The sequence below is a fragment of the Manis javanica genome, chromosome 10 (genome assembly GCF_040802235.1).
Source record: "Manis javanica isolate MJ-LG chromosome 10, MJ_LKY, whole genome shotgun sequence".
NCBI lineage: Eukaryota > Metazoa > Chordata > Mammalia > Pholidota > Manidae > Manis > Manis javanica.
The window spans coordinates 41,508,256-41,521,237 of record NC_133165.1 but is presented as its reverse complement, the minus strand read 5'-3'; the positions used below and the strand labels follow the sequence as shown (position 1 = coordinate 41,521,237).

Sequence of the window (12,982 nt, the reverse complement as noted above, 5' to 3'; positions counted from 1 at the left end):
TTTCTAGTGCACTTTTTGAAGAATATGTTTGATAGCCCTACCTGTGTGCCAGTTTCCACTGAGTGAAATGCTCCTAACGCCATGAGAGGAATTTAAGAATGAGTGAACATTATGTTGTCAGTTTAAACAGGGTCTCTGGGAGGCATTGTTCTGTTACTTAGTCTGCATAGTTGAACATTCCAGCTTCCCCATGGGTGTCTAGAGGTGTGGATTGAGACCTAGCCTTAAACAAAGAAATCTTTGAGGTGGCCTATAGGAGGAATCCATGAAACTCCTTGCATGAGGCCTCCTGCTGGAAGGGCCTGTCTTTTCATCACTGTGGTGCTTATTAGTAAGTGCTCCCCTAAGGAGGTGTCACAGCTACTGCCGAAAATGACCTTAGCAGCAGAGAAGGGCCCACATTCTTACCCCATGCACCTCTTCCTCTTTCAGACTATTGAGAAATATGTGTAGACCAAGAAATCTGGGAGAGATGTCTGCTGCTCTGGAATAGGCCATGTGTTCTTGCTAAATGGTTGTACTGCCTTCTGAGAGAGGTGCTGGGCTGCCACCTCTTTGTGGCTGGGAGTTTGCTTTGCCAACATCAGAGGAGGGTGTTCCACCTAAACTGGGACGGCCTCTGTACTGACACCTGTTTTATGGAGTCTTGGCTTTCATGAGGCTTGTTTTGTAGAGCATGGATAGCCACTCTAAACCCAAGAGGGTGACAAATAAAATCCTTTGTGATCTTCTGGGCCAGGATATCAGCATTCCCAGTCAATACCCTTCTTTTTTTATTTATCCTTCATTCTTCTGGTTCTAAGTGGGCTGCCCTAGACAAGCTATGGCTCTCTGCTTCATATGAACTGTAGGAAATATACAGTATTTAGCTAAGGCATTCATATGGTGCCAAACAAGAAATGTGGGGTAGTAAACTGGTAGCCATCCTGGGCACTCAAAAGACTTACAGTGATTTCTGAGACACTCTTAGTATTTGCTGGCTGCTCACGCTATATTCAGCCACACTGAACAGTTTGGTAGGCCGTCTAAACAAAGGGCTTTGTCTAGTCTCTAGCTATTGAATCTCAGTTGAAAGTGATCAAGGAAATCTGATAAGGATAGAGTCAGATGCTTGTATGTAGTTATCCTTAGCCAAAATCAAAATCCAATGAAAGTATGTAAATGGGGAAGCAAGGGCAGTGTACTGCTCTAACCAGATCAGTCATTACATCCTGGTAAGTATGATCTACACTCAGGTAGCTCTGTTTGGATGGACTCCACCACATGCAGGCTTCGCTGTACTTCTGGCCATCTTGCACTTGGCAGAGTGCTTGCTCTCCCCTGGGCCAGTGCTGCAGCCCATGTTCAAGGTGGGGAAGGTTGAAAAAGGTTGGTTATCAGTTGGATAGTTGGATGCTGGTGTTAGAGTGAACTCCTTCCCTGTTAAGTTTCAATCCTGTTTCTCAACATTGATAATACCAGCAAGACAATGAGGTACATACACATGTGGTCTGCTGTACTCTTTGAAGAGTGTTCTGATTGAAGAGCATGCTTTTTGGGGCTGGTTTGAATACCAGCTCCTTCTTGGAGTTTTTTGATCTTGGACAACCCCCCTGTGTTTTAATTCTTTAATCTGTAAAATGGAGATAATAGAGCACTTACCTCATAGGGCTGCTGTGAGGATTAAATGAGTTTTTATGAAAAGTGCATACTGGAATGGCCTGTAAGACAGAGTAAAGCTTAATACATGTTTACTTATTTATAACTGTCCAAATGGTTTAATGAAAATTTATCATCTATATTTCATGTCAAGGACTTTGTAAGTCCTGAATTTTAAAAGTATGTATTCTTTTAAATAAAAATTATTCAGTGAAAACACTGACTTAAATTTATGTCTACTTGGATATGTTCATTTTAAAACACTCTGAATTTATTAACTCCTGGTCTCTCTGCTCTGAATGTTTATTCTCAAGGCCAGAAATAACTTTTTTTTTCCTTTTTAAACTCTGTAACTCTTTCCAGGCAGAGAAATTCAGTGCCAAAGGAAAGTTCTGAAAAGAGTTTTGATACAAATATCTGCCACACATAGTCAAGTGTGCTCTACTTCAAGTGTGATTATCTGTGGAACCCTTTTTATCTTGAGTTTTAAAACGGAACAGGTATTTGTAATACTTGAAGGATGCTTATATAGGTATACACACATATGTGTATATATATTATATATATATATTCTTGCTATATATTTTTGTGGTATCTCCATATTTACTTACATACTTTTGCATGTATATTTTTGTGGTATCACCATATTTACTTACACAGTTTTTTACAGTATCACTAAATAAAAAATGTAAGTCCTAAAACAATGTAATGATCACCATATGAAAAAAAGTTATTTTCCTCTCTTAGAATTATCTTCTTTTTGAGTCATCATTTTGCTTCATGACCTGTTAATATAGAGGAAAAGAGATCCTTTGTGTTTTGCCTTTAGACCTTATAAAGTATTAGTTAAGCCTCTCACTTTTTTCCTTGACTTTTTGTCAGTTATATAATGATGTTGGTCGTGAAGATTCCTATCTTGCAATAAAAATAGTTCTGTTTTTATAAAATATTTTTTCTATCTATCTATCTATCTATCTATCTATCTATCTATCTATCTATCTATCTATCTATCATCTATCATCTATCTAATCTAACTGTCTATCAATCATCTATCTTACTTAACTTACTTCTTAGTTACTTACTTTTCTTTTTTTTTGGGGTCCAGTGTGCCTGTGGTGGGAACTAGACATTCACTATTAAAGTCTTACTTCTATCAACTAAAGTAACTACCCTTAACAGAAATTTTCAGGGTCCCTTTTGTTATGCCTATATTGACCTCAAGGTCCAGTATTTTTTTTAAATGGTACATCTTTTTGTTTTTATAAAGAGAAGTCATACCTGAGATAAATCATTTGCTTTCCACTTCTTGTCTCTGTGTGGTATATACACATCTTACCACAACAAGGAGAAGGAAATATTTATACAGAAGTATGCTTTGAGATGCTCCTTCTGATTTCTCCTTTCTGTATTTTTTGTAGCACTCTTGGGCTTGCCTTTACTTAGTCTCAAATTAGTTGATCCCATTCTGACTCTTGTATAAAATATTTTTAAATTAACTTTTAAAATAAAGTTTATAAAGTGAATAAAGTTAGTACTTAAAAAAGTACTAAGCTATTAAACAATGAAAATGCTACCACCAATCATTAATAAAAAGACCAATAAGACAGTAGAAAAATAAGCCAGTGATACAAACCCTTAATGGAAAACAAAATAGAGAAAGTTAGAAATGGTCCTCAAACATGGATAAAAATATCATTGAGGAAACAAGTACTCTGATTGATCTTTGGAGAGGATATAAATTGGTACAACCTCATCTTTGAGCAATACTTTTAAAAAATGCATGTGACCTTTGAGTTAGCAGTTCATATCTAATAGTTTACCTAAAGACATACTTACATATGAAGTAAAATATATATAATATTCATTGTGACATTACTTATAATAGCAAAAGATTGGAAACAAACTAAATATCCATCAGTAGAGAAAGTAGAGAATTTGTTAAATAAATTATGGTACAGTCATACAATTGAATTCTTGACCTGAGTGTAGCGAGGGAGATCTTCTGGCCGTTTTCCTCTTTGTATCTTTTCAGAGCATTACTTATTTTAAAAATAATGAGTATTAGAAGCTGCCCCAAGAAAATAACTTTTCTAGGGAAAAGAATTGTAAATAACATTAGTATTCTTCTTTCTAGTATAATTAACAGTCATTACTGTTAATAATACTAATAATAATACTGTTGAGAAAAGCAGAGAATGTGTCATAGAAACTAAAAAGCCCCTAGCAGAGAGGGGAAATACCATGTTAATCAGCTCATAGTGGTTTACAGAGAACAGGACATGTTAATTATCTCATGTGCAAACATTTTCATCTTGCACTCTTATTTCTTCAACATTACATGTGTTTTTTTTCCCTAAATATTCTGACATATAATTTGCCAAGACACATACTAGTAATTGATCATCTTAAACTGTTATTTGATCACCATTTGGTACAATGTTTATAGAAAAGTACTAACTTTTCTTTCATATTCCATCTTCAGCTTTTGGTTTGTTTTTTTACTCTTTAAAAAAAGCTTTTAGGCATTGATTTTTACTACAGTTAGTGTTTATTCAACTGAAACCTGATGGGGATCTTTTCAGTCCTCAGAAAGTGAGCATGGGAGAGGTTTTTGACTCACATGGCATCATACCAGCTCTGTGACCCTGGCTAAACTATTGAACTTCTGTAAAGCCTTTGCTTCCTCACCAGTTAGGTGGGATTAAGAATAGTTCCTAACTGGCTGGATTGTGGTTAGGGCTTAAATAACAAAACACTCTTAGTGCTGTTAAGCTCTTAGTACATTGTTGATACATAGACTTCATAACATTAATGCTATTATTAATAAAATTAGTTCAGACTTAAATAGTGACCATTAACTTCTTAGAATAATTTTTGGTTGCAAATGATTCTCAGCATTTTGGAGACTTAGCGTTTAATATATTCATTTCAGCCAACTCTTACTTTGAGCTTATTATGTTTCAAGTCCTGTGTTAGGCCCAGGGGTATAATTACAACTAGGGTGTGGTCTGTGCCCAAGAGTAATTGCAGTCTTCTGGGGACAAATAGAAGCACAGATAGTTTCAGCACAAGGTGACAAGTGCTGGAACAGGAGTAGGCACAAGGGCTATAAGAGCATAAAGAGAGACACTGAGATCAGAGGAGGCTTCCTGCAAGAAAAAGGTGGCAGCTGAACTGAGCCTTAACGATCATTATTATGTAATTCATAATCCATTTACATGGTATAAATTGTAAATGTCATGGAATGACATGGAGTTAAAAGTAAGCTTCCCTCCAGCCCTAGTTTCCCAACTGCCCAGTGCTCCTTGAGAACCACCACTGATTACTAAGATATATTCCAGTGGGAAACAAGATAAGAAAAGCATGTGTGTCTTGTTAGGCAGGTCAGTTCTTCTGGAACCCAAGAGCAAGGGGTGGGGCAAGGAGTGGAATGATAAGAGATTATCCTGTGGTTCTTGATGAAAACTGAAAAATCACTTTTTAATATATATACTCATTAGATACTTTTTTGACTTAAAAACTATGTTGAGCAAAAATAATCTAATAGTTGTATAACTATGGGGTCATGGGTGATATTTTAACAAGTTTTCTGATTTTCATTAAAAATAAATACAACAAAAGAAAAATTATATTTTATCTTAAAAGTTTGCTGTAATTTTATATAGGTCATTAATAGAGTGGTGGGTAATTTATTCAGTAGAGATTTCTAGAACTTGATGGTCTAAACAATTAAATACACAGAATAGTATCTGTTTTGGGCAGATGACTTTTCAGGGCTAAAGTTTTTTTCCATTTGAGAAAGGGTCTTTTAAATGAAGCTTGCTGTATAGTAAGGTCAGCCCTGAGTAGATTATGGCTTGAGTAACAGTGAATAGTAGTGACACATTGCAGCTCAAAAAATAAGAAATGGTTTTAAAGACTTAGCTATCCACAAGTTAAAAGAGTTTTATCTTCCCTTGACCTTTGATTCATATATCATCAGATCATCTGAAGGATATAGGAAGAGACATCTCTTCCAAATAGAGACATACCCTACAGATCATCTCCCTGTAAATCATTGGTTTCCCAGTAGAACACCTTTTTGTTTTTAATTTCCAAATTTCATAGAGCCTAGGAGCCTTTCAATGTTTTTGATATTTACAAGAACAAAATTTATATATTTTTTTCAAAACTTAATGCAGCATTTAAAACAAAAAGATAAGCAAAAAAGTTTTGGATGACATTCGAAATACAGTTGGGTAGATCAGCAGGGTCAAATGATTTGAAAAGCTTTCCAAGGGTCATCTTTCCGAGGGTGACACACTTCTCCATGGTGCTGGCACTGAGCAGTTGCTGTTAATCTCATGTTTGTTTTCAGTATTAAATCAGGAAGTGGCTTTTTATGTGTTTTTACAGACAAACATAATAGTTGTTATGTATACAGGCATTTTATCCTGTGTCAGTTTCATTTTAAGAAATGAAAGGTTTTGAGTTGATATGTAACACATTTTAATTTTTTTTCATTTAAAAATAATGGGAAATATGCTTCACTTAGCATTTTTATGCATGATGTTCGATTTCAGGAACAAAGTACTGCTATTAACTGGGAGATGCCTGTATGACTATATTGTTTCATCATTTAAATTAACCAGTGATATGATGGTTCTTGAAATGTATCGGGTATGTGTTTCTTAAGTAATTTTTTTCTGGATGTCTTTGTGCTGCCCACTATATTTTAAATTTCATTTTTCAAACCTATGGTATTCAGGGAAGCACTACTTATATTCTCTTTTATTATCTTTATAGTTCTTACCAAGGCCTGACTTTGAGTTTTGAGTACATAGTATACGTCATACTAAATGTATAACTTGGACTGTTTCTCTATCACATATAATATTGCTCACATATGATAATGATTACCTTCCTCTAATATTTACCCATGTATTTTTGTTTTTATGATTCCTTCTTATGTGTGCATAAAATTTAATATACAAGACAATAAACATATGTTTAAAAGATCTAAACTGCACAAACTCCATTCATTCATTCATTTATTTGACAAATATTTACTGAATGCTTAATATTTGGTAAGTATTGGTCTAGCTACTGGGAATCAGTGAATAAGGTGCATTCACTGTTCTCTGATAGGAGAGATTGAAAATAAATAGATAAAGGTTACTGTTTATAGGCTACTGAAGTTTAAATAAACCAAAGTTTAAATAAACAAAGTCCAACCACTTGGTAATTTAGAAGTGTAGCTTTAAATTTTCATTGCATAAAAGGAAATCAAAACTACAATTGCAGTTATTTATAAAGTGAAAATCAGAATACTGCTTAACAATATCCACAGTTGAACCAAAGGTGAATTGTATCACTTGCGATTTCAGTATTAGCTGCGTATAACAGAGATCCCCAAATAATGAGTGGGATGTTAGAAAGCCCTTTTCTTCTAATGTCAGCGAAGCCCAAAAAGAGGTGAGCCAATGACTGATGATGGCTGTGAGGTAAAAGAAATATATATTGGTCTCTGTCCCTGGTTCCTGGCACAGAGCTCCTAAAACTCTTGTTTATAAAATTTCTTAGGTGATGAAATCACTAAGAGCATCTTTTGTTCTAATATTTGGTCTTTGACCCTGGTTCCTCACAGAGTTCCTAAATCCCTTGGATTTAAAGTAATATTTTTGTTCTAATGAGGTGACCTGGTGGGCTCCTGGGTGGGGGCTGGTCACCAGAAAAACTAAGCCATGGTTAGAAGCTCAGAACTTTCAGCCCTGTCCCATATCCTCTAGGAAGGGGAGTGGGGCTAGAAACTGAGTTAATGATCAATCATGCCTACATGATGAAACCTCCATAAAAATCCCAAAGGTGCAGTGTTCAGGGAGCTTCCAGGCTGCTGAAAACAAGGAGGCACCAGGATAGTGGCATCTCTGGAGAAGGCATGGAAGCCTCACCCCTCCTCACACATCTTTTCCATCTGGATGTTCATCTACATTCTTTATCACATCCTTTATAATAAACTGGTATGCAGTAAGTAAACTATTCTCCTGAGTTCTGTGAGCTGCTTTAGCAACTTAATCAAACCTCAGGAGATTGTGGGAATCGCCAGTGTACAGTTAGCTGATCAGTCAAAAGCATAGGTAACAACCTGGACGTGGACTTGGTGTCCACGGTGTTGTGGATGCAGTCCTGTGGGACTAAGCCCTTAGCTTGTGGAATCCCATGCCATATCCAAGTAGTGTCAGAGTTAGTTAAATTGTAGAATACCCAGCTGGTGTCACATAATTGTGGGAAAAATGGCCACACTTCTGGGGTCAGAAATGTTGTGTATGTATAGTAGTGTGAGAGTAAAGGAGGAACACAGGAAAGTAAGTTTTTCCTACTCTGGAGCTTTACAGTGTCACCAGAAACCCATATTCCTATCTTTCTACTCTGATATTCAACATAAGACTTTCATTCTGAAGTTTGCCTAATGGTTCAGAATGCTTGCTATGGCCTCAGCCTTTGTGTTGATATTCCAGCCTTCTTTGTGAGCAGGCAGTGTGAGGATGGGTATAAGAAGGGCACATCTTTTTCCTTTTAAGTTACTTGCATAACTCTTCCATTTACATTTTTTTGGCCAGAACTTAGTTCCTTAGCCACATCCTAGTGAGGGACCTTGGAAATGTAATAAAAGGTTATGTACTACTGTCCCCAAATAGTTCAGGCATTCTGTTTGTAAAGAGAAGGGAGAATGGTATTAGTTTGCAACTACAATCTACATCAGTGAACTAAGCATTAAATTCAAAATGTTAGACAAGTAACAGCAAAATAAACCTATTAGAAAGAAGTAGGTAATCAAGGTGAAAGAAGAAATCAATTAATTTGGGGAAAAAATCCCAAATATTTGACATATAGAAGATTACTTATGCTCATTACCAAACTCATCTCAGTGATTTGGTGAAGATGGATGACAGGTTGCATGTTTGTAAGGACAGGGAACAAATGACATCTTGGAGGGAGACAGAAGGTTTTGGGTTTGTTTGGGGTGGCAGGCTGTTATTTGTTGCTTAGTTTGAAGTAGAGGAGGCCTGAAAATAAACATGTAGGAAGAGAGGAAGATGTAAGAGATAGTTGATCTTTATATATTTCAGACTGAGGTATGCTTTATTTCTAATATCTAGAAAAATAGTTTCATCAGTGCCTCAGGATTCTTGACTTACTGTGATGAATGTATTACTAAGGTAAATAATATTTATACTCATTTAGCACAGGATTTTTTGTAAGATTTTGTCTTGCCAGTGGGTTTCAGAGCTCTGGGCAAGTTCACTATGGATTCAGTGAGACTGAGGGATGACAATGGAACGTTCTTGGGTTTATTACCCGGCTTGTTCTCCTGGTGATAGGCCGAGCACTCCTGCATCCAACAGTCTGCAGGTCTGTAATCCTCCTTTGTCTCTGCCTCAGCCCAGAGCAGAGTTCCTTATATAGTGACTGAGTCAATAATAGCTTATTGCCTACATATGTAGAAGCAGGAGCCTAGCAGCAGGCCAGTTAGATCATCAAATAGTTTAGGTTCAGGTGAGAATCCTAGCCTTAGGAGGCTCACTTTATCCACCTTTCTGTAACAAATTAGTGATGGTCCTGGACACCCAACTTGGAACTAAGGTCACTTAACCAGGTGTGGAGAAGTTGAGGTTCCTATGGCCAGGATCCTCACTGAACTTAAACCACTTGATGATGTAACTGCTCTGTTGCTAGGCTACTGCTTCCACACAGTAGGCAATAAGCTATTATTGCACTATATGGAGAGCTCGGCTCAGTGCTCTGGGTGGAGACAGAGATGCTAGTGCTTGACCTACCTACCACCAGGTGAACAAGCCGGGTAATAAGCCCTCTTACCCAAAGAACATTTTACTGTCATTTTCTTTGGTCACATTGAATCCATAGTGAACTTGCCCAGAGCTGAAACCTTTTGGCAAGACAATTGGCGAAGTTGGCAGGGTTCATCACTGACCAAGGAAAAAGACAGGCTGCCCTTATGGGAGGAGTGCTTCAGCAGGCTGCCGCTATGAATGGAGAGACAGTGGATTGTCCCCCAGTGGGTATGTGGTCTGAGGTGGCTTGCTTCCTAGAGGGCTGAGCCCCACCCCAGGATTGGAGGCAAGTGGAGGTGATATCTGCGGCAGTAAGATAGCCCTTGGTATAGTAAGTAAGTCCTTTGAGAGAAAGAGTGCCTATGAGGCAGCAGGGACTGTAGGTTGGCTGCTTCTCACAGTATTAAAAAAGTCTACAGAAGAGAAGGACAAGCTCATGAAAAAGACTCAGGAAGTGGCTGCATGAGAACGCGAGCTGCAAACTGCTATGGTTTCACTGAAGAAGGAAATAGCATTGATGCGAGAGGAGGCAGCACAAGAATACCAGCAGCGAGGTGCCATTGAAGAGGTAAAAGATTCCTTACAGAACGAGACAGCAATGCTGCTGGGAAGGAAAGAGGAAAAGGCCATCAAGGAAAAAGACAAACTCCTGAGGGAAGCACAGGCGGAGGTGGCACAAGAGTGCCAGCTGTGAAGACTTGAGGTGAAGGTAAGAGAGCTGCTGAAGACTGAGCTAGCATTGCTGTGAGGCGCTGTAGAAAAGGTAAACATTGTAGCAGAGGAGGCACTCGGGAGAGGGGAGAGAAAGGTGCCATCATCCCTGGAAAAGAGGAGCTGGGGAAGGATGAAGGAGTGGTGCCAGAGGCACTGACCCCTCCTTTTTTGAAAGCATGCCCAGTGGTTGTAAAGAAAATAAAGACCCAGAAGACAAGATTTCCCCAAGGAGAGATGCAGCCCCCTCCCCAGGTTGTGTAGCACACTATGCTCTGCCCCTATATCAGGCTGAGCTGGTGGATTTGGGCTCCCAGTTTAGGCAGAGGCCCTCAGAGTCAATATCAGCCTGGCTTCTGCGTCTGTGGGACTTAGGGGTGAATGAAATTGTTCTGTCAGGATCAGAGATGGGAAAGTTGGCTTCCCTGATGGTTCAGTCCGCCTTGAGGCAGTGGTTACAAAGTGCACATCAGACCCCAGGAAATCACTCCCTCCTCAACTGGATTATGGCTGTACTTCATGCTGTGTGGCCCAATCAGGGTGATCTACCATCCTCTCCTGCTAAATAGAGACACATGTTGAGCTCCAACAGGTGTTTCAGGAGCTAGGCATAAGAAGTGCCATCTATAGTCCAGAGAGTCATGGCCCAGATGAAGAGACTTTCACTAAAGGAATGAGAAATACTTTGCTTCAAACAGCTCTTACATCCCTCTTTGGGTCTCTAGTGACCATTCTTTCCCCTCACTTAGGGCAGCCCATTAGCAAGGTGACACATACAGTAGCAGACTTAGGAGAGGCTGAAGCAGTGAAAACATGGAAATAAATAAGGTCTGCTACTCACAAGGAGAATTTAAAGGGCCCCATGAAGGCTACAAGTACTCAGATGTGGGTTGGTTTAATATGGGCAGGAGCAGATGGAAGGAAATGAGACGGGAAGTCAAATAGGATCTTACTAGAGCTATAGCAACAACTGAAACCAGAGCAGCAGTTCCAGCTATTAAGACCAAAGAGGCAGAGGTCAGAGACAGAGCCACAAGTTCGGCCTGTGTGTTTGCAAGACTTCCTGCTGAAGAGCAAGACAACCTCACTTGAGCTCACACAGGAAGATGACTGGGGAACACAGTTCCACTGAGGGGAAGGTCGAGGTACCTACCCTGAGGGACCATGGGGGGACCAAAGGCCACATGTTGAAATAGGTATCCATTGGTCCCCAGTGAACATACAACAATACAATGTGTCCTGGCTCTGGTGGACATGGGGGCTGAATGTTCACTGATTCGTGGTAACCCTGAGCAGTTCCCCAGGACCCCCACTATAATAGATGGATACCAGAGGAAGTCTATCAGAGTCCAACAAGCTGAAATCCCTTAGGGCATCTATCCCCAAAAGAGTATACTGTGTATATATCTCCTATCCCTGAGTATATTTTGGGGCTTGATATCCTGCAGGGTCTATGGTTGAAGACTACTGCAGGTGAGTTCAGACTGAGAGTACATGTGGTGAAGGCAGTTCTGTGGGGACATGCTAGGGACCCACCCATAGCTTTGTCTGTGCCTCAGCGGGTGACTAATACCAAACAATACAAACTGCCTAGAGGGCATAAAGAGATTGGAGCAACTCTCCAGGAACTGGGAAGGGTGGGTATTATAAAGCCCACCCATAGTCCTTTCAATTCCCCAGTGTGGCCAGTAAAAAAGCCAGATGGCTCCTGGTGTATGACTGTGGATTACAGAATTGGATAAAGTCATATCCCTATGCAGGCTGCTGTCCCCTCTACTGCAGGCCTGGTGGATACCCTCAGCCATGAACTACCATAAGGTGGTAGATCTTGCTAATGCCTTCTTTTCCATTGAAATAGAGCAGGAAAGTTAGGAACAGTTTGCCTTTATGTGGGAAGGATGGCAATGGACTTTGACTGTCCTTCTCCAGGGATACCTCCCCAGACCCACCACCAGTCATAGACTTGTAGCCCAGGACTTGGCTACATGGGAGAAACCGCCAATGTTGCCCCTGTACCATTATATTGATGATGTCATGCTCATGTCCAATTGTCTTTCAAATCTAGAAGGTGCAGCACCTAGACTGCTGCAACATCTACCGGAGAAAGGATGGGCTGTGAACAGCACCAAGGTTCAGGGACCTGGTCTGTCTGTCAAGTTCTTGGGAGTCATCTGGTTGGGTAAGAGCAAAGTTATACAGCAGAGTGTTTATCACACACTTGGCACAAATTCTGAAGCCCTTATACTGGTTGGTATGAATGGGCATTAGATGGGATTTGGATGAGACGTACATCTGCTTTGACTACAGCAAAATGGGCAGTCAAGGCCGTGCAGACCTTGAGTATGAAAGACGCATCAAGGCCCTGTGAGCTGGATGTTCATGTGACTGAAGACAATTATGGGTGGAGTCTCTGGCAGCGGCTTGAATAAACATGCCAACCTATTGAATTCTGGTCACAACTCTGGAAAGGGGCAGAGGTATGATACACTTTGGTAGATAAATAACTGGCTGCCATATATCATGCCTTGCTGGCTACAGAATCCATCACCAGAATGGCCCCAATAAAGGTAATAACCACCTATCCCATTTTGGGGTGGTTATGAGACTGGACACAAAAGCCAATGAGTGGTGTGGCACAAATGCCCACACTAGCCAAGTGGGGTGCTTACCTCCAGCAGCGTAATGTCCTCTCTAGTAGTCCCTTGAGTGAAGAACTGCAATGCTTATTGGGGCCAGTAACATATACTAGTGAAAAGCAGGAAGAACTTGCTTTTGAACCATTACTAGCAGAGAGTCCCTGT

At 39.8% G+C, this 12,982-nt stretch overlaps 1 protein-coding gene across 7 annotated transcripts in view; it reads left to right on the top strand.

Annotated features, from left to right (window-relative positions):
* LOC108394392 (S-adenosyl-L-methionine-dependent tRNA 4-demethylwyosine synthase TYW1) overlaps positions 1-12,982 on the top strand; it is a 343,841-nt gene that overhangs the window by 236,043 nt on the left and 94,816 nt on the right. Inside the window, exon 14 of one of the 7 annotated variants that reach the window (XM_073215222.1) lies at positions 2,002-2,049. The exons of the other annotated variants lie outside the window; for them this stretch is intronic. Within the exon in view, the coding sequence (XP_073071323.1) occupies positions 2,002-2,034 (33 nt within the window). The 3' untranslated portion in view covers positions 2,035-2,049. Of the gene's footprint in view, positions 1-2,001; positions 2,050-12,982 lie in introns of those variants that run through there. 7 annotated transcript variants of the gene reach the window in all.